Source organism: Halichoeres trimaculatus, unplaced genomic scaffold (genome assembly GCF_033239565.1).
Source record: "Halichoeres trimaculatus isolate MK-OKI-2021-1 unplaced genomic scaffold, fHalTri1.1 fHalTri1_scaffold_4, whole genome shotgun sequence".
NCBI classification, from domain to species: Eukaryota; Metazoa; Chordata; class Actinopteri; order Labriformes; family Labridae; genus Halichoeres; species Halichoeres trimaculatus.
This window is the reverse complement of record NW_027437182.1, coordinates 21315927-21337471: the sequence shown is the minus strand read 5'-3', so window position 1 is coordinate 21337471 and position 21545 is coordinate 21315927. Positions and strand designations below refer to the sequence as shown.

At 38.6% G+C, this 21545-nt stretch overlaps 1 protein-coding gene across 8 annotated transcripts in view; it reads right to left on the bottom strand.

The window, feature by feature from the left end:
* The window catches only part of exoc1 (exocyst complex component 1), a 272742-nt gene that overhangs the window by 7844 nt on the left and 243353 nt on the right, over nucleotides 1–21545 (bottom strand). For 2 of the 8 annotated variants that reach the window (XM_074668138.1, XM_074668141.1), the window contains exons 1-10: nucleotides 7245–7343; nucleotides 5921–6052; nucleotides 5703–5833; nucleotides 5465–5624; nucleotides 4339–4356; nucleotides 3573–3760; nucleotides 1356–1583; nucleotides 1009–1141; nucleotides 803–912; nucleotides 113–181 (exon numbers count right to left, since the gene is read on the bottom strand). In XM_074668138.1, the coding sequence (XP_074524239.1) occupies nucleotides 113–181; nucleotides 803–912; nucleotides 1009–1141; nucleotides 1356–1583; nucleotides 3573–3760; nucleotides 4339–4356; nucleotides 5465–5624; nucleotides 5703–5833; nucleotides 5921–6044 (1161 nt within the window). In that variant the 5' untranslated portion in view covers nucleotides 6045–6052; nucleotides 7245–7343. Of the gene's footprint in view, nucleotides 1–112; nucleotides 182–802; nucleotides 913–1008; nucleotides 1142–1355; nucleotides 1584–3572; nucleotides 3761–4338; nucleotides 4357–5464; nucleotides 5625–5702; nucleotides 5834–5920; nucleotides 6053–7244; nucleotides 7344–21545 lie in introns of those variants that run through there. The other 6 variants (XM_074668142.1, XM_074668144.1, XM_074668143.1 and 3 more) reach the window with 4 other exon arrangements.

The following is a 21545-nucleotide window of genomic DNA, read 5'->3' as shown; positions in this document are numbered from 1 at the left end:
TAGAAACATCACCCATGCATTCATTAAGCTATGGGAAGTAATGGGATGTAGATTGGTGTGAGAGGTCAAACATTAGCAGTGAGGGGGGGGGCTTTGCTGTGAGGGTACTCACTGGAAGCGACAGACAGGAGGACCTATAGAACTGAGGGATGGTCATTTTGAAGTGACTGAAGTGGTTGAACTGACACAGAGACAGAGAGCAGAGTGGGATGATTCAAAGTGAGCAACACAGACACAGAGAGAAAGAGAGTATGAGGGAGGGAGACAAGAATAGAGGGGACACAAGGAGAAGGAAACGACACAAAGAAGCCCAGGAAGAGAGCCAGGGCCAGACAGGAAGTCCATGGAGGTGAGAGAGACTGGATAAGACCAGGAGAGACTGTAGCGCCCTGCAACAGCAATCCTGCTCCTTTGGGATTTTGCTTTTTAAACTGAGTGAAGTGTTTTTATTTCCATTAAATTTAAGGATTTAGATTTTGTTATCCTGAAGAAAAAACATTAAAATAAAGAAGACGCTAGCAATGAAACCAGAAATAAATGTTGTATTAAAATGAAAAAGTGCAATAATCTGAAATGTCAGAGAATAATCAGGAAAGTTAGACTACTTCAGAGTTTTACTCAAGTTAACTAAGAACTTAGTCACTTCCTGCCAGGAGTGACTGAAGTCTTCACTGATTTTCAACCCTGTTCAGATACTTCTCTCTGATCTACCCTCTAAAATTGCCTAAGAGAATTAAGGGGAATATGAAACCCAGTGTTTGCTGTCAAGTCACATCTTTTCTGATAGAAGTGAGCATGCTACCTGGTGAACAAACACGTTGTTGAGGTGATTTGTGAGGCGGCGAGCGAAGGTGTCTCTCAGCTCAGCGAACAGGAGCTGCTGCTGCGTCACAGCCATCAGCTTTTCATGACCTGCAGCAAAATACAAAATATTCATTTAATACTGAACACTAAACAAACATCCAGCATGAAAATTAGCCTGAGAGCTGAGGGCACGTGAAGACTGACCTGGTCTGAGAGCCACGTTCATGCACTGCAGAAGAGCTTCAGAGGCGTTGATGCACGCCTCGATTCCTTTAGGGGACATCAGGTCTCCCTCCTGTAGGGCTCTGATGTGTCCCTTTGATAGATCCATATAGTTCTGCAGGACAGAAAACACCACAGTCAACAAAGGTGCAGGGATGAAAAAATTAACCTATTTACATAAATGTTTGGTTTGGATTTTGCAAGTTCCCAGGAAAATTTACCTCTACCTGTGTCGATACATGTTAAAATATTTCAAAACTAAGGATGATAAACATGTAGCTATCTTAAAATCAGTGGCAGCGATCACAAAGTGAGAATGTCATCCTCACCACTAAGAACTGGATCTCATCGAGAAGTTTCCCGTTGTTGGTGTTGCTGATCTGGATCAGGCGGTTGCTCTGTGAGATCTGGTCCATCTGCTCCTTGACGCTTTGCAGCATCTCCTCGTAGCTGCTCAGCTTCCCCTCGATGGTGTCCACCTCACACAGAGCCTCGTCCAGCAGCTGCATCAGTATGTTCACCTGCTTCTCTGACGCCATGATGGACTGGATGTTGGCCTTCAAGCACAAAACAATAAAAAGAGTTTTTAAATGTTTCAAACAGGGCTGTCCTGATCCATTTTTCTCCACACAGACACAAGCTGCAGTCAGATACCAAGTCCTGATGTGTCACAGATTCAACTTTTTTTATTCAACTTTTGTGACACAGCTTAACAAAATCCAGACACAAGTTTATTTCTAAAAAGCAAATACACAAGGAAATCAAGAATTCAAAATGCAAATCTTTGAACGTGAAGACACTGTCTGTTCTTAAAGAGGGTGTATTTTGCTTTTTCATGTTTTACACATGTATATAAAGTAACAATGCTGGATGTCCATACTAAACATGTGCCTATGTTGTACACAATCCCTGAATCAAAGTTATAATAGTTAACTGACACGAAACTAAAATCGAAAATTAAAATTTAAAAAACATTGCAGCTAGCTCAAACCAATGAAAACTAGAAAAGAAAAACAAAAACGATAAGCAAACTAAAACTGTATCTTGTGTTCACGAAACCAACTGAAACTAACCAAAATTATAGACAAAATGTCCTTAGTTATCGTTTTTGACAATATTAATAGCCTTTAGGATTTAAATTAATCAGATACATTTTCCCAACCAATTTTACGACAGTTTTAGGCAGTTGTCAGTGCCGCACAGCACCATCACAGCGGTGTATAGGGACAAGTTTGTTTACTGCACTGACTGGCTGTGCTCTGTGCTGCGACAAAACGTAGTGGAGCAATGAATCAGAGCATCTGTAATAGTTTAATTGCATGTGAGTCTGACTTTAATTGTATTTGAGTCTGCCTTTATTGTTACAGAGTCCAAGTTTCTAATTATTAAATCTCATATTTTATTGTTTTATATAATTAATGTTTATATTATTTTTATGTAATTTTTGTCAACATTATTTTTACAGAATTTATGTTTATATTTTTTGTATTCAGTTTATATAATTTTCTTGTGTTTAGGGCAGCAGCCAACAGTTCAGTATCAGTATTGACTGAGCAGTGAGCACTATGTTGGACTTGAAAATAAACTGTATTCCAAAATATTTACTCTGACCTTTTAGAATCCTGCACCTGGTTAAAAAGGTGAAACTTAAACTAAACTAAAACTAAGCCTTGTTGCAAAAATCAAAACTAAATAAAAACTAGAATGCCTGCTCTAAAACTAATAAAAACTAAACTGTAATGGGGAAAAAAGTCAAAACTAAAACTAAACTATAATGACAAATCCAAAACTATTATAACCTTGCTCTGAATCTCTCTGTAAACTGCTCAAAACAGTCAATGATAACATTGACACGAGAATGAGCTCTTCACAAGACTTGTTGAATTGATGAGGTCATTGCAAGACGATCTCCCAATTGGTTCACGGAGAAGCAGGGCCTCAAACGCCCATAGTTCTGCCTATGACAGGCCTTTAGAGGGAAGAGAGTTTAGGGAGAGGGATGCCTTAATGAGAAAGCAACTAAAACAACAGATAATAATAAAGGTTTCCCCAAAAAAAAGAACAGTGAGAGAAAAATGAGGGCTTTTTTAGTTGGAAATCATGGTAAGGTACAACTGGAGAATCAGAGGGCTGGAGTAAAGACAAAAACAAAAACAGTACCCCCTCTTTAAGTTTTGCAGTGGCAGATTTTACGATTTACAATTTCTTTTGGTTTCAACTTGTTTTTTTTCCATTCCTTGTGCTATTTTCCTCATTAGACCAGTTTTATTGTTCCTGATTTTTGCCTTGATCCAACACGAGGATGTTTTATCAACAGAGAGGTGTATGAAACTATAATAGACTATAACAGAGCAGACGGGCCCAGTTTCTTTGTGACCAGTGTTAGGATGATTTATTAGGCCCAGTACACTAAATCTAGAGGAGAAACCTCCATAAAGCTCTGCTCCAACTTTGTGGCAGCAAAGAGCAGCCTCAAAGTGACATCAGGAGCATTGGAATTCAAATAATCACTGAAAGTATTTTCATGGTTTCTGACGCTTACTCACCCCATCCAGGACCTGCAGCTCCCTGGATAGCTGCTCTGCAAAGGCCTCAGCATTGGATATGGCATACTCGCACATCTCCATCATGCCCTCGATGTCCTGTTCTTCTCTGGTGCTCAGCTCCTGGTACTCGTCCAGAGCGTCCTCATCGCCCCCTGCGACACTCTGACTCTCACCACTAGGCACCGATTCTGATCCCACAAGGAAAGACGAAAATATGAGACATGAGAAGAAAGTTTAAAGAGTAAGTCAGGTTTCATACCAACAGCTAGAGACAAAACACAAAAAGTGAGATGTAGAGAAACTTGAAATGAACTGAACTGCTAACAGGTGCTCAGTCTGTTACAGTGATGCAAGAAGCTTACCTTGGTATCTCTACAAAATATATATATATGTAACATACAAACTATATGTCCGATGGGCAAAAAGCAGAGCTTTAATGATCTTTTTAAAGAACAAAAGATAAACTTCAAGCTGCTTTTGACATGAAAATAAACTAGAAACAATATGAGCTACAAGTTTGTGTCAAAAACCATAAATTAAGTGATATGATTGATTAAAACAGCTAAAAGTGAAAAACAGAAAGATGAACACAATGTGTGTTATGATTGTTGAATTAAAAAAAAACATGCCAGTCTGTATTCAGTGTGAAATAATTCAATCAGGAGGAGCTCTGAGGAGGTGAGAGTGTCTAATGAGAATGATGGTTTGAGGTCATGAGGTAAAAATGGAGAGAGTGGTGAGGAGAGGGAAGTTAAGTCCTACCAACCTTCCGCTTTAGGAAGTTCTGGCCAGAGAAAGTTTAAGAGAGAAAAGTGAGAATAAAGAATTTAACACAGCAAGCCACAAACCAAGATACAAAGACGAGGCTGAAAACTCTTTTAAACCATGCTTTGAAGGAATTAAATCAAAAAAAGACAGCAGCTAAAACCAAGTGTTTTAGACAGAGGCTGAGAGAGTCAAACTTGGGCTGGGCGATAAAACTTTTAGAGATTCTTACAGAAATAGCTAATAAACTTTGAATGAAATGAAGCAGGAATAAACACAACAAAAGAAAATCTGTGCAGATTTATTCTTACATTTAAGAATGTGCACATTGGAGTACGTAAACACTTACACCACCAAACAGTGTCTCAGCTAAGAGAGTGACGATCTTCAATGAACATGAAAAGGGAGTGCAACTATATGGAAAAAAGCACAAGTAAAAGTGATCTCCCGTTACTGTGTTATAACAAAGTAAGCTGCAGCTCAGCCAGGAGCCCCCTTTTTAATTTTTTGGGGGGAACTGGGACATTTTTTGTCTGTTTGAAAAGAAAGCTTAAGAGAGACAAGGAATGTGAGGAGTAGAGAGCGATGGGAGAAGTCAAACCAGCAACTACTGCAATGGGACTACAGCCTCTGTGGAGGCTCCCCAGTAAATGAAAAATGGCCATTGATAGCTGCAGCTTAGCATGTAGTCCCCAAAACACGGTGTGTTCACATGCAACAGCATGGAAGAAATACTGCTCTTTGAATTGAAACTGCTTTACTCAGTTTTAAGTATGTTTTTTAGCCAGAAAAAAGTCTGTTATACAATAAAAATGGCACATAGAGATGAATGATATGCCTGCCTTCCACAAAGAAACCATCTGATTTCTTCAGGCATCTATCATTCTGAAGATTTAACCGAAATGTGCAGTTTCATCAAATATATAGTGATAAACATAACTACTTTTTTAAAAAACATGAATATAATCATGTTTTTAGCCGTACCGCCCAGACCTGCATCAAACATAACCAACAGACATACACACTGGTTTAAGAGAGAAAGAGAGGGAGACAGGCCTGTAAACAAATAAAGTCAAATCATGGACAGAGGCATGCGCTCACAGGGGAAAGAAAAAGGTGTTTCTTACCTTCCAGCAGCTGAGAACTGACATTCACAAACTCCACCTTCTTCCTCAGGTATCTCTGGTTCAGCTTCCAGATACACGAGATGAAGGAGTTTTTCTCTGCCGTGCTGCTGGCCACCCAGCGGTACACCTTCTCAAAGTGAAGGTCGAATTCAGGGTTCTCCTAAAACCCAGAGAGGAAAACATGAGAAACCAGCCATGAAGAACAACTGACTGAGGTTAAGGCGAATCTTTTGCTGACCTTGCTCGCATCTTTGGCGTCGACTTCAGTCAGATCTCGAAGCTCCCATGTCAGCTGTCTTTTGTAAAAGTCTCCTTTGTCTGATTTCTTCACTTTAACCACTTTCACCTGGACAGGCCTCTCTGTGGTGACTGGAAAAAAAATAGCACAAAATTTCACAATATTGCTGCATTATTTAAATAAATCAGCAGCTGTTGGTAGAGGGAGAGCATGTTTACCTGTTGCACATAAGAAGCAGTTCTTCTTCTTCTTCCCAGCCTTGCAGACGTTCACAATGCCAAGGAGTCGCTCATCATTGGGGGTGAAGATGTCCCTCTGCAGAGCATGCTTGATGGCTGTCATGGTGGATGCTGTCATAAAGTACAACAAAGGATTTATTTAAAAACATTTGGATGGAAATAAATAGAGAATCTGTTCTGAAAGAGAAAATTCTTATAAACAAGGATTTAAAGTAACAATGCTGGATGATAAAAGTAAACGTGAAGATTTTCAAGACACTACATCTCCATATGTTAAAGAAATCACTGAATCTGTCTGCAAACTGCTGAAAACTCAAGGCTTCCATGAGATCTTCATGAGACTTGCAGCAATGAGTTAAACTCGAAGTCTGCCCATAGCTCTGTCCATGGGTGGGCGCCCGGGATCGAATCCAACCTGAAGCACCTTTCCTGCATGTAATTCTTTACTCTCACCCTCCTGTCCTATCCACTGTCCTGTCCTCTCTACATGTCGGCGTCAAAGGGTTGATGTAGACACACTCTACTTAACTTCAACATAACTGATGTATTGCTAACTTTGATGACGATTTATTAAACATGCACTTATTGAATGAAGTTGTTGTTCCTTGATAATTTCCCGATCACTTTTCAGCTTCAGCAGATGTACTTCGGGGGCAAATGTTCACCTGCTGATGACAAACCCCAGCCACTAACAGGTGTCATTATAAGTTGGTATTCAGTGTTTATCCGAGACTGTAGGATACGTTTGAGGCTAAGCGGTTTGTACCTTTTGTGTTAAGTCATTAGGATATTAGGAGCCATTTTTAATACACAGTTAACATTGATTTAGTGTCATTAAGATAAGGTTATGCACATGCTTAGATGGCAAATGGCTGAATTGCTTGCATATAAACCACCTCCGCTGTTCTGTGACTCTGTTTGTGTTTCTCTGCACCAATGGTGACTGACGTCGGCTAACAGGTTATCAGAGGATGTTGACAAAATCTCCAAAACAACATGGCAACATGCAATATTGATACAACAGTTAAAGAAAAACATCTCCAAACTCCTTTACTACTGAAAAAGAATAACACAGGATGCCTCCTTTAAACATTAAAGCACTGATGTCCTGTCTGTCCGTTAGCTTCCTGGCTAAAGATCCTGTTATTATGGAGGTAGCAACTGTTAGCATCTTCAACGCTTACTGCATAAAGAAAACCGTGGCTACATCGGCTAAATAGTTTCTTTGTGCCACTATTTAATCAATAAGCCCTTTATCTTTCATGAAACAGAATAAAATTTAAAATTGAATAGCAGCTTTTACCTTTTTTCAGTCCACCAGCCCTCAGCAAAGCACCGCCCTTCCCTTTCCGGGTTCAGCTGTCATGTGATAGTGACGTAGTCAACAGCCGCGTTCAACAGGACGTGGATGATGCACCCTGCTGCATCAAGACAAAAAGGGAAATATATATATATATATATATATATATATATATATATATATATATATATATATATATATATATATATATATATATATATATTTCACTTTTAATTGTTTTTAAATTGGGCATTTGGGTCATCCATACAAAAAGGTTATGTTTAAGAAAAACTCTAAGAAGAAAAAAAAAATGAATGTGAAGTATTTCAAGGTGCTAGATACATTTCTTGTTTTATGGAAGGTGATCCACAGTAAAGGTTATTCCCAAGACACATGATTAATGACACAAAGGAGTTTACCTAAAATGTAGTCCTTTAAAGTTATTTTTTACAACATGTACAATATTTACACTTATTCTGCCATTGAATAGTAATGATAAAATTATAATCACACAGCATTTTGAGAAAATACCAGTGCTGTCTTTTCAAAACCTCAACAATAAAGACCCAAAAGTATTAAATTAGGTTGTTCCTTAGATTAATCTAAATATATTGGCCTGAGTTTTCATATGAGACGCTCACTTCAACTGTCATGTTGCATTTGCAGCTCTATGGACACCAGGTGGCATTGTTAATCCACGTGATAATAATCCTGTAAAATCTAATTAACGCTGCATCTTAGAGTTCTCCTCTTCCCTGCAACAATAAAAGTGACATGGCATGTTCGGCACATGGAGGCAATGATGTCTGAATGTCAGCTCAGTGAGTCAGACATGACAGAGATTAACAGCTGATCTGCAGACAGTACCCTGAGGTTAACATAACACTGCTGAAGTTATTGTGCAGAGACAGGCGTAGATTTCCCAGATGGTGGATGTGGCATGTGCTGTCATCAACAGTTAAATTCAGGCTTTACTGCTGCCTCTGACGCATGCTCCCAGTTGTACCAGTGCAACGGAAACATTTCCATCGTATCTAAAGTGCACTTGATGAATGTGCTCACATCCCCAAATTCGTCATTCTCTGTGCCACACAGAAAACAACATGGGAGCAACAATGTGGTATTTCCTTTACAAAACAGACGATAAATCTTATACTCAGACACAGAACTGAGCTGTGTGGAGTGTGGTGTGTGAAATGATGCAAGTCTCAGTGGAGACTTTCTGTGTGTTTCTGTCATGTTTATGTTAGTTCAGATGTGAAGGTCCCTGAACATTTCCCTGATTTTTATACCTGATAACAGCTCCGTGTGTGTGTGTGTGCGTGTGTGTGTGTGTGTGTGTGTGTGTGTGTGTGTGTGTGTGTGTGTGTGTGTGTGTGTGTGTGTGTGTGTGTGTGTGTGTGACAGAAACACACTTTTATTTACTGAGCAGTGCCCCACAATCCAGAGGAATTACATCAGTGCAAAACAGTAGCAGGTTGAGATTTAGAGGAAATATCAAAGGAGTATTAAAGGCTGTCTGCAGGGTAGGATAACCCCCTGATGGAGCCTGAAACTGGTGCTGATGGTGAAAGAAGGAGGCAGGCTGTGATGAAAGTGGACAGCTAGAATCAGACCCAAATACTGAAGATTAGCTTTGTTTGTAATTATGGTTGCTTTACTGAATTCATTCAGCTTGAAAACGAACAGTGTCATCAAAGCTGTGGTAGTGAGGATAGCATTCATGTGGCCCACTCCATCACCAAAGTCTTCCTTCCTCTGAGGATTTTTATATGTTTGAATATGATTAATATCAATAAATCAAATAGAGGAAATAAGTATATAAAGAATCATTAAGTAGAGAATCATAAAAATTTGAATGAAACAGTTAAAGGTAAAAACATAGTGCAACACAATGACCCGTTATAAATATTTGAGGTTTATCTTTTCATTCAATTTCAAATGAGACTACCTATTTAAGTATTTATTGATAATTGTTTTGTTCGGCAGAATATAAAATTCTATCTTTGGTGTTTTATTGTGATAATTATGTCAGGTTTTCCCTCCGCATTTTCTTATTATTTATATCAAAAACATCTTATTTTAGCTTTTACTCTATTAACTGTTTCAGTCATGGATCTGGAGGTTGTGAAGTGAATAATGTTTTGTGATATTTTATTAAACAAAGAAGAGAGTAATCAGGCAACGTCATCGTTTTAATTTTAAGTTAAACGCAGTAACCCAGTCAGATGTTGCTCCTCTCTACACTCAGAGACTGCGTTGTGTTAATAGTTGTGTTAATAGTTGTGTTATCGTTGTTGGGGTGCATGGTGAGGGACCATAGACTGTGTATATCTGAGTCGAGCCGCGTGACAAAAATATATATTTTTTTCTTTTACGAGTTAATCCCTTCTTGACTCTACCTCAACATATTTTACAATCCCAGAAAAAAATACAAAAGAACAGCAGCTGTCAATCATTGTTAAACGTGACCTTAAACCTCGTTTTTAACCTCTGATAACTAATGAAAACAAAACTTTTCAGAAAAAAAGAGGACCTGAATACAATGCAGCCAAATGATATGTTCAAATCACCACAACAATCGGATGTGAGAAACATTTTCACAAGGTGTATCGATTTTAGGTTAACCACAGCTCAGCTGAATGACTGGAGAGACAGATTTTTTTTACCTATACTGCAGCCAGTCACCAGGGGGAGCAGTTTTTGTGGCAACCTCACTTTGAGCTGAGCAAGATGACGTCTATTTTTTTTCCAGTCAATGTGAGAGACGAGTTGGACACACTGGTTTCAATCGTGGCTGAGACTGTAACGTTTGCTGAGCTTTGATGCTAGCAGCTCTCTCTCAGACCCTTCAAATCACAACAGTAGTTTTACAGTATTAATAGAAAAAAGTACTGCACTTTCACAGCTACTAAACTCTCTTAAAACAAGGTCTCGGCTTAACATGACATAAGCCCAAAGCTAGCTAAACAGCAGACCTTACCTGGAAGCTAACAAACAACCATAGCAGAAATCACTAAATCACTTCAGACATACACATATAAAACAACTTCACAAAAGCCTAAAACTTAATCAGACACTGAATTAGCATCTTAGCAAACAAATCATTTAAACAAACTTTCAAATTCCCAACGAACACTGAGCCAAAACAGAAAAGACGATTAGCAATAGTCTGTAAAGGTAAGCAGTTTAACAGTGCCACCTTCTGGCTTGTTTAGGCAACTGCCTTACATAAAGACTTAACCTCTTTTTTCCATGTTTTATCATTAAATGACTAAATATGTGTGTATCTGTAAAAAACTTTAAAGTTGTTGACTCTGACATTAACGCATCCTATATATATATAAACACACGGGCACACACACACACACACACACACACACTCACATTACAAAACAAACAGTCATAACCATTATCTTCCTCTACCTTTTCTGTTTTTATTCCACATGTAGTGTTTTCCTGTAGTCATGATTCACCCGCCCTGTGCTCTATTCTGGCACTCGCTGACTGACTGTATATTCTGTGAATGTCAAAGGTCTGTGAACAGCACTGACATCTGGGTTTCTAAAAGAGCCGGATGTTTGTGCAAAAACTTTTTAATCTTGTAGGTGAGATTTAATAGTGCTGTGAGAATTGTTTTGTGGCTTTGGTCGCGTGTTAATGTTTTTAAAGCATTTGTTCGTTAGTGTTGTTGTGGTGTTTGGCTCTTAGTGGTTTTGAGTGTGCAGTTGGTTTGTTATGACAGTTGTTAAAGGTAAAATGTCCCGTGGTATTAAATGTTTATGTATTATTTGGTTGTGTGTGGTGGAAAAGTTTAGGTTGTGTTCTGATGTTTCTTTTAATTGCAGTATTCATTTATTTATTCTATTGTCATTATTTAGTTTGGGAGGTTTTCTGTATTTAGGTATGTCGTCATAGTCTGTTTTGCCCTGTAGTAACTGGTGTTTTACTGGTTTTGTGCTGCTCAGGGGAGCACTGGTTACTGTTGTGGTGAAGGCTTTTGGTTCAAATCCCTTTGCAGGACAGGAGCCTTTCTGTGTGGAGTTGCATGTTTACCCCATGCAGGGTTGATTCAGGTTAATGTTTTTGTCTATGTCAGCCCTGTGATTGGCTGGTGGCTAGTTCACATTGTACCCTGCCACTTTTCTGGGATAGGCTCAAGCCCCCCCATGGCCCAGAATGAGATCAGCAGTATAGATAATGAATGGATTAATAGAATCTGGTTGTGTTGTGTATTTTCTGTTTTCTTCTAGCTGACTTGGATAAATCCTCCAGCCTGTTTGCTGTAAATATGCCATGCTGATGAGGATAATTTCTTGAGCTACGTTGCGTTGAGCTCTCAGGTCCTCAGTGGGCTCTGGTCTTCATTAATCCACTGTTTGATAAAAGAAGGAAGCCACAGTTTCTGCAGCGCACCCTGCGAGTGAAAGGTGTCCCCACTGGCTGACCTGCCACCATGCTTGGTGAAAAACATGCAGATGTGATTCACAAACAAAAGCCTTTTCACGTCAGTGGTGCAGTGTCAGAGGAAGGTGATTACATCTGTGTGATCTACGTTTGACATTCACTGTGGTGATTAAAGGCTCATAGCATTTTCTTTTTCTGTTAGGAATCAGAAACGTTTGAGTTGCTATCTAGATGGCATTTAGTGAAGCCCTTTAATACGCTTGAAGAAGGCATCTGGGTGTTGTTTTAGATCTGTATTTGTTGTATTGTGGAAAACAAAGTCCACATGAATAAATCTCCATTTGTGCAGGTTGAATTACCAACACTACATTAACTTCCTCATCAGACTTTATTATTGTCATATGATAAACAAACTGAATCATTCCTACTAACAGATTTGTAGTCCGAGTCGTATGAACCAATCAGCTTTCCGCAGGGAAATCAGTCAGTATGGGGAGCAAAAACAGGACAAACACAATCACCCTAGCTCCCATCTTCGTTAATCTGAGGAGGATTTATTTCTCTACGTAATCAGATAACTGCATAAAGAGCAACTACAGCTGTTCTAGATAAAACATTTACAGTGTAACACAAATCTGTTTGATGCTGTCACCGCTGTGTCAACCAACAACCAATATCAAGCTCTGCCTTTTCAGTTCCATTTAAAAACAGATATTTTCATGCAAATTGTTCCCTAAAAAGTTTTAAGGTATGATTTTCTTATGGTTATTTTACAATATTCTATATTAATGTTACTGGATTTCCAACTGGCCAAAAATCAACAGTTTCATATCATCTGTTTGCAAAGACTGGATATAAATCATAGAGTTATTTAGGTGTTTACATGCAAAGATCCATCAGATCATCCTCAGCTTTTCTGTCTCTGACTCTTAACACACAGTATCAAGTAATAGAACTGAACTCATAGTTGTTATGGTGCATTGTATCTCCATCATTAAACATTGTAAAGGAGCTGTTTCCCCACACTGGGTGGAGATTAACCTGATTAGCTAACATTTCTCTGAATCAACACAACACAAATAGTTTTTCCATTTATATTTATCTAATCAGGTCTTCCTGTGGATTAACTTGTCTCCACTTTCATTTTTATTAACCCTCCCTTTTCTTTCCTCTCTTTCTCTTTCTTCTCTGACCTTACTTTAACCCTCCATAAACGAACAGGAGAACACTCTCACAGGAGCCCACACAGTGCATATTTACACAAACATACATACTTTGAATTACATGATTATTTAAAAAAGAACAACAACAACGACAGACCCTCTAAAAGAGCAGAGAGCTTTTCACCCAGTGTTTCTCGGGTAATAGCAGCTCTCATCCTTACTTCAGTGTTCCTCTCTTATTGGTCATTTTGCAGTGATGAGTGAGGACTCACCATGGCAAACTTTCACACACCTGACCCTGCTGTGCTCCTCCTACATACAGTATGTGAAGTCAGGTGTGACAATTATATACTTCCACCCAAAACCATATTCAAGGGAAAATCCAAAAGGGCACATGAATCTGTAAGTGTCTGATGAGGGTCTAAGTTCTTCTCCTAACTTTTGATGCTTGCCTTTTATTGACTTTGATTTGGTTTGAAACCCCCTGTGAGTTCCATGCAAAGTGCCTCAACTGTCCACTAGGTGCTAGTTTCCAAAGTCAGCCAGTTCACATTGAGCCACATTAAAATGTTCACATATACAGCAAACGTAAACATGATGGAAAAACAGTTGAGGTTTTTAGCCTAATTTCTCCTCTCTTCCAGCTGGGTTTGTTGCAGGCAGGATTTTTTTCTTAAGAGAAAAAAAAGAAGAAGAATATGACTTCCTGTGGGGTTACAGTATATTTATGGTTCAACTAGCTATTTAAAGGTGGTAGTGTGCTCCGATCAATGCCATCCTCATTTGGTTTATTGTATCCCATGCATGAGTGCCAATCATCTGTTTATGGTAGGTCTCAGTTTCACAGTAAACAGCAAGTTCCACTGAGGCTTTGATCTGTCTTTCTTATACAAAATGAATCTGAAAATACACTGTTTTTCCTCATGTTTGCTGAAATGACCATATCAAATTATAATATAATCAAGTAAATCAGTAAATTTCACATGTCAAGCTTTGTCAGGTCTGTTGTCAAGAGGAGAAGAAATCGACTACACTATAAAACACAACATTATTATTATCAATAAAAAAAATATTAAGTGAACCCAACTAATTTTGCATCAAAATATCATTAACACTCATTTTAAAAAAGTAAACTGTAATTAGAAGTTGAAAAACCCAGTTTTGGGTCAACATAGAAAATAAGCAAATAAGCCCTGATCTACCTGTCACTTCATTCACTCCTTGAATTTTTGCAGACAAGTCCACATACGCACTTAAAAAAGGAATTTGTCAACCAGTTGAAGTAATGTCATTTTCTGGGAGAATAAATTTCACTTTGCATCTCATCTTTGTCCTTACACTGAAAAGAACAAACTGTTGGTCCAACTTAATTAAATTAGTTCAATTAATAATGCACGAATAGATTAAGTTTTTCGAATAACTCTTTTGTTTTGGAGTAACATAATTGTTTTAAGTCCAAAGTGCTTAGTAATTTGATTCATTTAAAATCATTAATTTCTATAAATCCAACTCAAAATGTAGATAGGCTAACCTAAAATTTCTATACTTTTCTTTAAGATATTCTCTGTGACCAAACTTAAAAAAACACATTTTTAAGGATTTAGGAAAACAGTGTTAGCTAAGTGAATTTTGTTGTGACAGCGTTTTGTAACCGTGAGTGGAGAGGTAATGCAGTGGATATGAGACTCTGCTGTTATTAAATGTATTTGTTTCCTGTCTCCTTTAATGTTTTCAATTACATTTATTTAGTTCATAAGGCAAATATAAATGATTTTGCAGCTTTAGTTTTACTCATTTTTATTTAGTGTAAAATGTTACACAGATTAAACTGAGTAGAGCATACTTTTTAGAGTGCAAAATGAGAAAATCAAGTAATCACAAAGCATGACCTAAAAACATGTCAGGAGAGTTTTGCATTCTCAAAACAATTTAGTTGTATTAACTTTTTATATTTAAGTCAGCTGACTTTATTTTTTGAGGCAACAAGTTTTATATTCATATTTTTTAAGTAGGGACAACTTAGTATGTTTTATACTGTATATTTTTTGATGAGGAAGATTAGCTGTGAGGTTCAAAATTTTCTTTTTTTTTTTCAGAAATCTGAGATATTCTGAGGAATTCTGTTTTTGATCTCAGGATTATTGAAAACCAGTGTTTGCTCCCCATGCAGGCTGTTTTTTCCTGCTGACACCGAACTGATCCATACAACTCTGACTACTGACAGAAAATAGAACACTTACATATAAACAAGTAATTTTACAGTATCAAAAAGAATGTAAATAATTACAAAATATCTCAATGTTGATATTAAACTTTAAGTCCTGGTGTTGACTGTGTGTCAGACTGAACTGTAATCTGTGATGTGGGGTTAAGGTTGTAACATAGTGTGAAACACAGACAATAACCTTCTCATAATACCTGTGTGAGCTCCCACAGTTACAGTTGATGCAAATCATTCTTGACTTTATAATGATAGAAAACTCACAAATGTCACAACCTTTCTGGACCTCTCTGGAGAAAAGATACAGATGAGGGGAAGTTACAGTGATGCATACACATCAGAGTCTCATGAGTTCTTCTGAAGCAATATTACAGTCATCCTGTTGATCTCCACTGATTACAGAGAGCAGGGATTAGTGCAGGGGAACGCCAAGGGTGGGGATGAGTGTGACGACTCCCTGGAATCACTTAATTATCAGCACAAGCCATTTATCAGCCATCATGGTCTCAGACAACAAGGGTGGGGATGTAACTTTTTCTGTATCTGCAGTCGGTTGCATGTTTCACCATGTAGTGGAAACAAGAATTAAAAATAAAGTGTTCAAGCTCAAGAAAAATGCATCTATCCCTACAAGAAGACAAGATGCTTGATGCTTCAGAAATATTATTATCCAAAACACAGCAGTTAAAAAATTTCTTGGCTCAAACTCTGTTCGTAGAGAGATTGATACAATACATGATTTTTGTTTTTCCCAAAAATATATCATCACCAAAAAATTGTGCTCTGTCCTGAGGTACAACACAATTCCTTCTTTAAATGATGGTTTCAGTTTACATGAATGCAGATATGGTCGCCTGGTTTGGTTGTCTTATAGTCATCATGGCTGCTAATGTGTTGACAGGAACAACAATCATGTTGACAACAACATGAATTTGTCATGGGATGTATGTCAGAGTGGTGACACATGAACCAGCTGCAGATAGCCTGTTGTCTCTAAAATACCACATTACATCATGATAATCACCTCGGCGTGGCTCAAGCGTGAAATAACATCGTCCGTCTTGGGGTGAGCTCAGGTAAGAAATTATGCTGAAATGTTTCCCTATTGGCATTAAAAAAAACAACAAAGGAAACCAGCGCCAGTTTTACTCTCAGAAGAGGTAAAGTCCTTGTTAAAAGCAAAAGCATGTCACATAAGTTTATGAATAAGATCTTTAAAATTGTTTTAAATCAGCAAGCAAACCTAAGGTGGGGGGATGATTAATATCCTTCAGACCATGACAATACGGGTTGCTGGAGTTTCTTTAATGCGTAATTTAGCTATCACAGTGAAAACAGAGGGAGGACCAATGTGAAGGACAGTGAAGATAATTCTTCAACAAAAGCAAAAAATGCAAAACAAAGAAAACTTACAAACTACTTGTTGGTACAGAACACAAAAAGGACACAAGAAAAGATGTTTGACAGACAGGAGGAGATTGTATCTGTTTTCAATACCACCTACACTTATGGGCTGATTTTTTTTTTCTGACAGGTGAGAATTCTGTTGCTGTTACTAAGGAGGTCTAAAGGCCGGTCCAAATTCTACCCCTGAGCCTTTGGTTTTGTGCATGCACATCTGGCAAATGTTATAGCATCCAGAAGCTACATAATATAGCTTCTGGATACCCAAACATTTGCCTTACGTTTGCTTCTCATTGCTTAGATGTCCCATCCAAGGTTATAATAGGTTTGGATTTGTCATTATAGTTTAGTTTTAGTTAGTTTTGAATTTTTTTTTCCATTACATTATAGTTTTAAGTAGCTCTAGAGCGGGCATTCTAGTTTTTATTTAGTTTTGATTTTTGCAACAAGGCTTAGTTTTAGTTTAGTTTCAGTTCAGTTTCAGTCTTAGTTTTTTCATACCTTATTTGCCAAAAGCAGGATTCAAAAAGGTCAGAGTAAATATTTTGTAATACTGTTTATTTTCCAGTCTAACATAGTGCTCACTGCTCAGTCAATGCTGATACTGAAATGTTGGCTGCTGCCTTAAACACAAGAAAATAATATAAACTTAATATAAAAAAATATAAACATAAATTATATTAAAATAATGTTAACCTCAATTACATATAAATAATATAAACAAAAACTATATAAAACAATATAATATGAGCTTAAATATTTAGAAACTTGGACTCTAACAAGAAAGACAGACTTAAATTCAGTTTAAGTCAGACTCACATGCAATTGAACTATAACAGATGCTCTAATTCATTGCTCCACTACGTTTCGTTGCAGCACAGCGCACAGCCAGTCAGTGCAGTAAACAAGCTCATCCCAGTACGTCACTGTGATGGTGCCATACGGCACTAACAACTGCCTAAAACTGTCGTAAAATTGGTTGGGAAAATGTGTCGGATTAATTTAAATCCTAAAGGCTATCGATATTGTCAGAAACTAAAACTAAGGGCATTTTCTCTATAATTTTAGTTAGTTTCAGTTAGTTTAGTGAACACAAGATACAGTTTTAGTTTACTTATCGTTTTTGTTTTCTTTTCTAGTTTTTATTAGTTTGAGTTAACTGCAATGTATTTTAAATTTTAGTTTTCGTTTTTAGTTTCGTTTTAGTTAACTATTACAACCTTGGTCCCATCACTCATGTCATGCAAAACATTGTTGTGAAGTCTGTTTGCTGTGAGTTTGTCGCCCTTTTTTGACATTGGTTTATCATCACTTTGTAAAAATGTGTTTTGTTGAGAAGTGAATAAACAGTTGCTCTGGCTACAGCAGCCAAGGGGTTAAAGACAGAGGGAAAGAGAGACTAATTGGGACTGGCCCAAAGGCCGGCCTCAACTCCACCTCCTAGCCTTATGTCATGTTGGTCAAAATTAGGTTTAGTTATCTTTTCTAATTTCTCAACAGATGACAATAAGCTTCAAAACTCTGCTTAAGAAACAAATGGGTGATGTCACAGACCATGTTATATACAGTCGAGAAATTCAACTTAAAAACAAGACCACACAAATTCACACAGGGAGTACAGACACATGAGGGTAAAGACCTTAGATCAAAAACCAAAACATTACTGGGAATCACTAATTAATGCAACAAGGACAAGTGAGGACTGATAACCATTACAGTCACACAAAAAATACACAGCAGGGGACTACGAAATAAAACAGGAATTCAAATCTGGAGGCAACACCAAAGAAAAACATGACCATACAAAAGCAAATGGTGCTCGTGTTCAGCAATGGAACATGTGAACATGTTTCTGAGTAAAAAGAAAAAGTTAAGTTTACATGCAGGAGGTTGAATGTGGTCTGAGGTCACTGCCTTCATATTCACTCACCGTAAACACAGGGACAGAGAAGCATCTCGAAACAAAATTACCCCAAAGATGAAAATGATTTACTATGTGCTGCTCTCGTTCTATAAAACTAGGTAAACTACATATAAGAGGTGAGAGCTGGAGTGTGTGCTGAAATGGCCTCTCAAGATAGAGATAACGTATAGAAGTGCAGCTGCAGCCCTTAGCTACATGAAGTTGTAGAAAAACCTGACCCGCTGAATACGCGGGAAATTACACTTAATCACATCCATACTTTACGAGCAACAACATACAACTGAAAAGGATGCATCAGAGTGTGTCAAAAAATGTCAGACTGAGCAACCTCGAGACCGTGCACTTCACCCTGAATCTCTGCATCTGTGTTTTCTACGTTACATTTGCACTGCTGTGTGAGTTTTCTGTTGTTTTGTTGGTGTTTACTCATTCAACTCTTAGGTGAAATTGAAGCAGCATTGCATTGTCTCTTGTAGATCAGGTCTGTAACTTATTTTATTTAGCAGACTAAACAGCCTGATGTTATTTATCTTGTTTACATGATGGGGTGTCGCTTTTGCCTCATGTTTGTGCATTCACATTTCTCCCGGTTCTGTATTGCACACACACACACACACACACACACACACACACACACACACACACACACACACACACACACACACACACACACACACACACACACACACACACATATAAACACAGAAAGAGAAATAGAAAGGCGAGCACACTCTGTGTAGCACACAGTTGGAAACAAGTAATGTAAAACCCATCTCTGACTAGTTTTAAGTGCTCCCAGCGCCAACTTTATGTCATCTCCCGCCCCATGCATCTGCAGCCTCCACAGAGTGGTTACGTATGGAGTGACGCACTGACGTTTTACGATGACTCAATGGTGTGGCTGTGGAAAACCAAACACGTTCTTTACAAGAACTTGATTTGAACCAACTGAGCACTAGTACCAGGACCAGCACCGAACAAGCACTGGTGGGAAAGGGGTGATTGAGTGAAGCTGATCCGGCTTGCCTGGAGATTGACCACCTTCATGCCACTTTCAAAAACACCCTGAGAGACCATAAGCTCGGGCCTTGTAGGGAACTGGTGGCACCGCCAGAACCAGTGACCAAATTCAACAGTGCTTGACCCACCTTGATGGAGGTAAAGAAGCTGTCAGAGCTGCAAGATCTAGATCCCCTCCTGACCCCAGTGGTGTACCCTACAAGGTGAACAAGTGGTGCACACGACTCCTTAGATGTCCCTGAAAGATCCTGAAGATGAACTCTGGTGAAGAGGAAAGAGGAGTGGAGGTGGAGAGTAAGGCATAAAAATAGAAGAAATAAACTGTAAGAAGAGACCTCACAGATAAGCCCTAGAAGTATCAGAGCCCTCGGTCTAGGTTTTGTCAGATTTTGGCCCATTCAGTGAAGGGCTAAAAAAAGGCCTATTTTTCCCTGAGATATGGTCTAGCCAAAAGGGCTTCTTTCCAAAGTTGAACCCTAAACCCTGTTTTGAAAAAACCCACTAGGGACGCTCCCAGGAACCTCGAGGAAGCATCCTGGAGGTATTGGAGCCATCGGGGTAGGTCTTGTGGAGTTAGGCTCATTTGGGAAAGGCTATTGAAGGCCTGTTGTTCCCTGAAAAGAGGCCTGGCAAAAAGGGTGTTTTTTTCCAAAAACTTGGACCCAAAACCCAGTTCAGAGAAAACCCACTGGGGACACTCCGAGGAACCTCATGGACGTGTCCTAGAAGTATCGGAGGTGTCAGGCTAGGTTTTTTTCAGAGTTACGGCTCATTTGGTAAAAGGCTAAAAAAGACCCACTTTACCTGTAAAATGGCCTGGTAAAAAAAAAGCCTTTTTTTGAAAGTTGGAACCAAAACCTGGTTTTTAGAAAACCTATTGGGGGCCTTCCGAGGGACCTCACAGATGCCCCCTCGGGCTAGGTTTTGTGGAGTCACAGCCAATTTGATGAAAGGCTGAAAAAGGCCTAATTTACCAGTTAAATGGCCTGGCAAAAAGGCCAAGATTCAAGGTCAGAACTGCTGGCTGCCATCTTTGTTTTTCGATGCTCACAACTCATTTTGATTGCTTTGCCCACTTCAACAACAATCTTGTTTCTCATGAGGCCTTCAGTGACAAACACTAATAGAGCCACTGAGTTAGATCGGAGAGCACAGATCCGAGACTTGCAAATTGATCCTGACGTGAATGATTTGGGCTATACACATGCTTTTTGAGAAGCAGTAGTAAGCGGCGCCCTGGTCTCAAAACGCGAGGCAATGAAGAAGGGCTAAAATCTGCAGTTTGTCAGGTGTCCACTGGAGGCTGGCTTTTTTGTTTTACCAGCAGTGATAAACAAGTTAACTGCCTGGTACAAAAAATGTCTTCCATCTGAATACCTAATTTCTCTAACAGTACACACTGTACAGGGTTAAAACTTTTCTTACTAGGTTTGGAAAATATCAAGAGCAGGAGTTTGAAGCCCAGCCCAGCTGGTTAGTAAGGTAGCTCAAACCCCGCCTCATCTCCAATATGACCTCTGCCAACCATTTGCTTTAAAACACTGTTTCACAAACAGACAGGTGATGTCACAGCAACTATGTCCATTTACTATATAGTCTACAGTTGGTCTATTTAAGTGCACAGACAGTCAGAATATGTTGGATATCTATGCTCCAGCACTACAAAGACGGCCCAGAGGCCCTTGTGTTAATGTTGTTGAGATGATTAATTCTTGTTTGTTGAACATGGTTTATAATTCCAGTGAATTAGATCCACTTGTCCAATGAGAATGAATGAAAGTTAGCTGTTACTGCACATGCTCCATATCTATGAATGAATGCCAAAGAGAGAGGCTCCTGGGAAAAAGCTTTCATGTAAGATTTTTTTGAGTTTCTGATTCCTTTTGAAAATTCAGTCAAAAAGTAATCCTCCTGGTTTCTTCCCATGTTTGCTTTGACCATCCATCAAATAATTGCGGTTCAGTTTTTTATTGGTTTGTTTGGATGTAATACAGCCACCATAATTAAATAATGGTGCTTTTAGTTTTTGTTCTATATTTTTAAAGGGGGGTGAAGAAGAGACTTTTATGTTTTTGTTCTCGGGGCTTACTTGGCATGAATCAAACTCTATTGAGCCCAACCTGTCCCATAATCATAAAAAATGTATCTCGTTAAAGGAGCCCCGT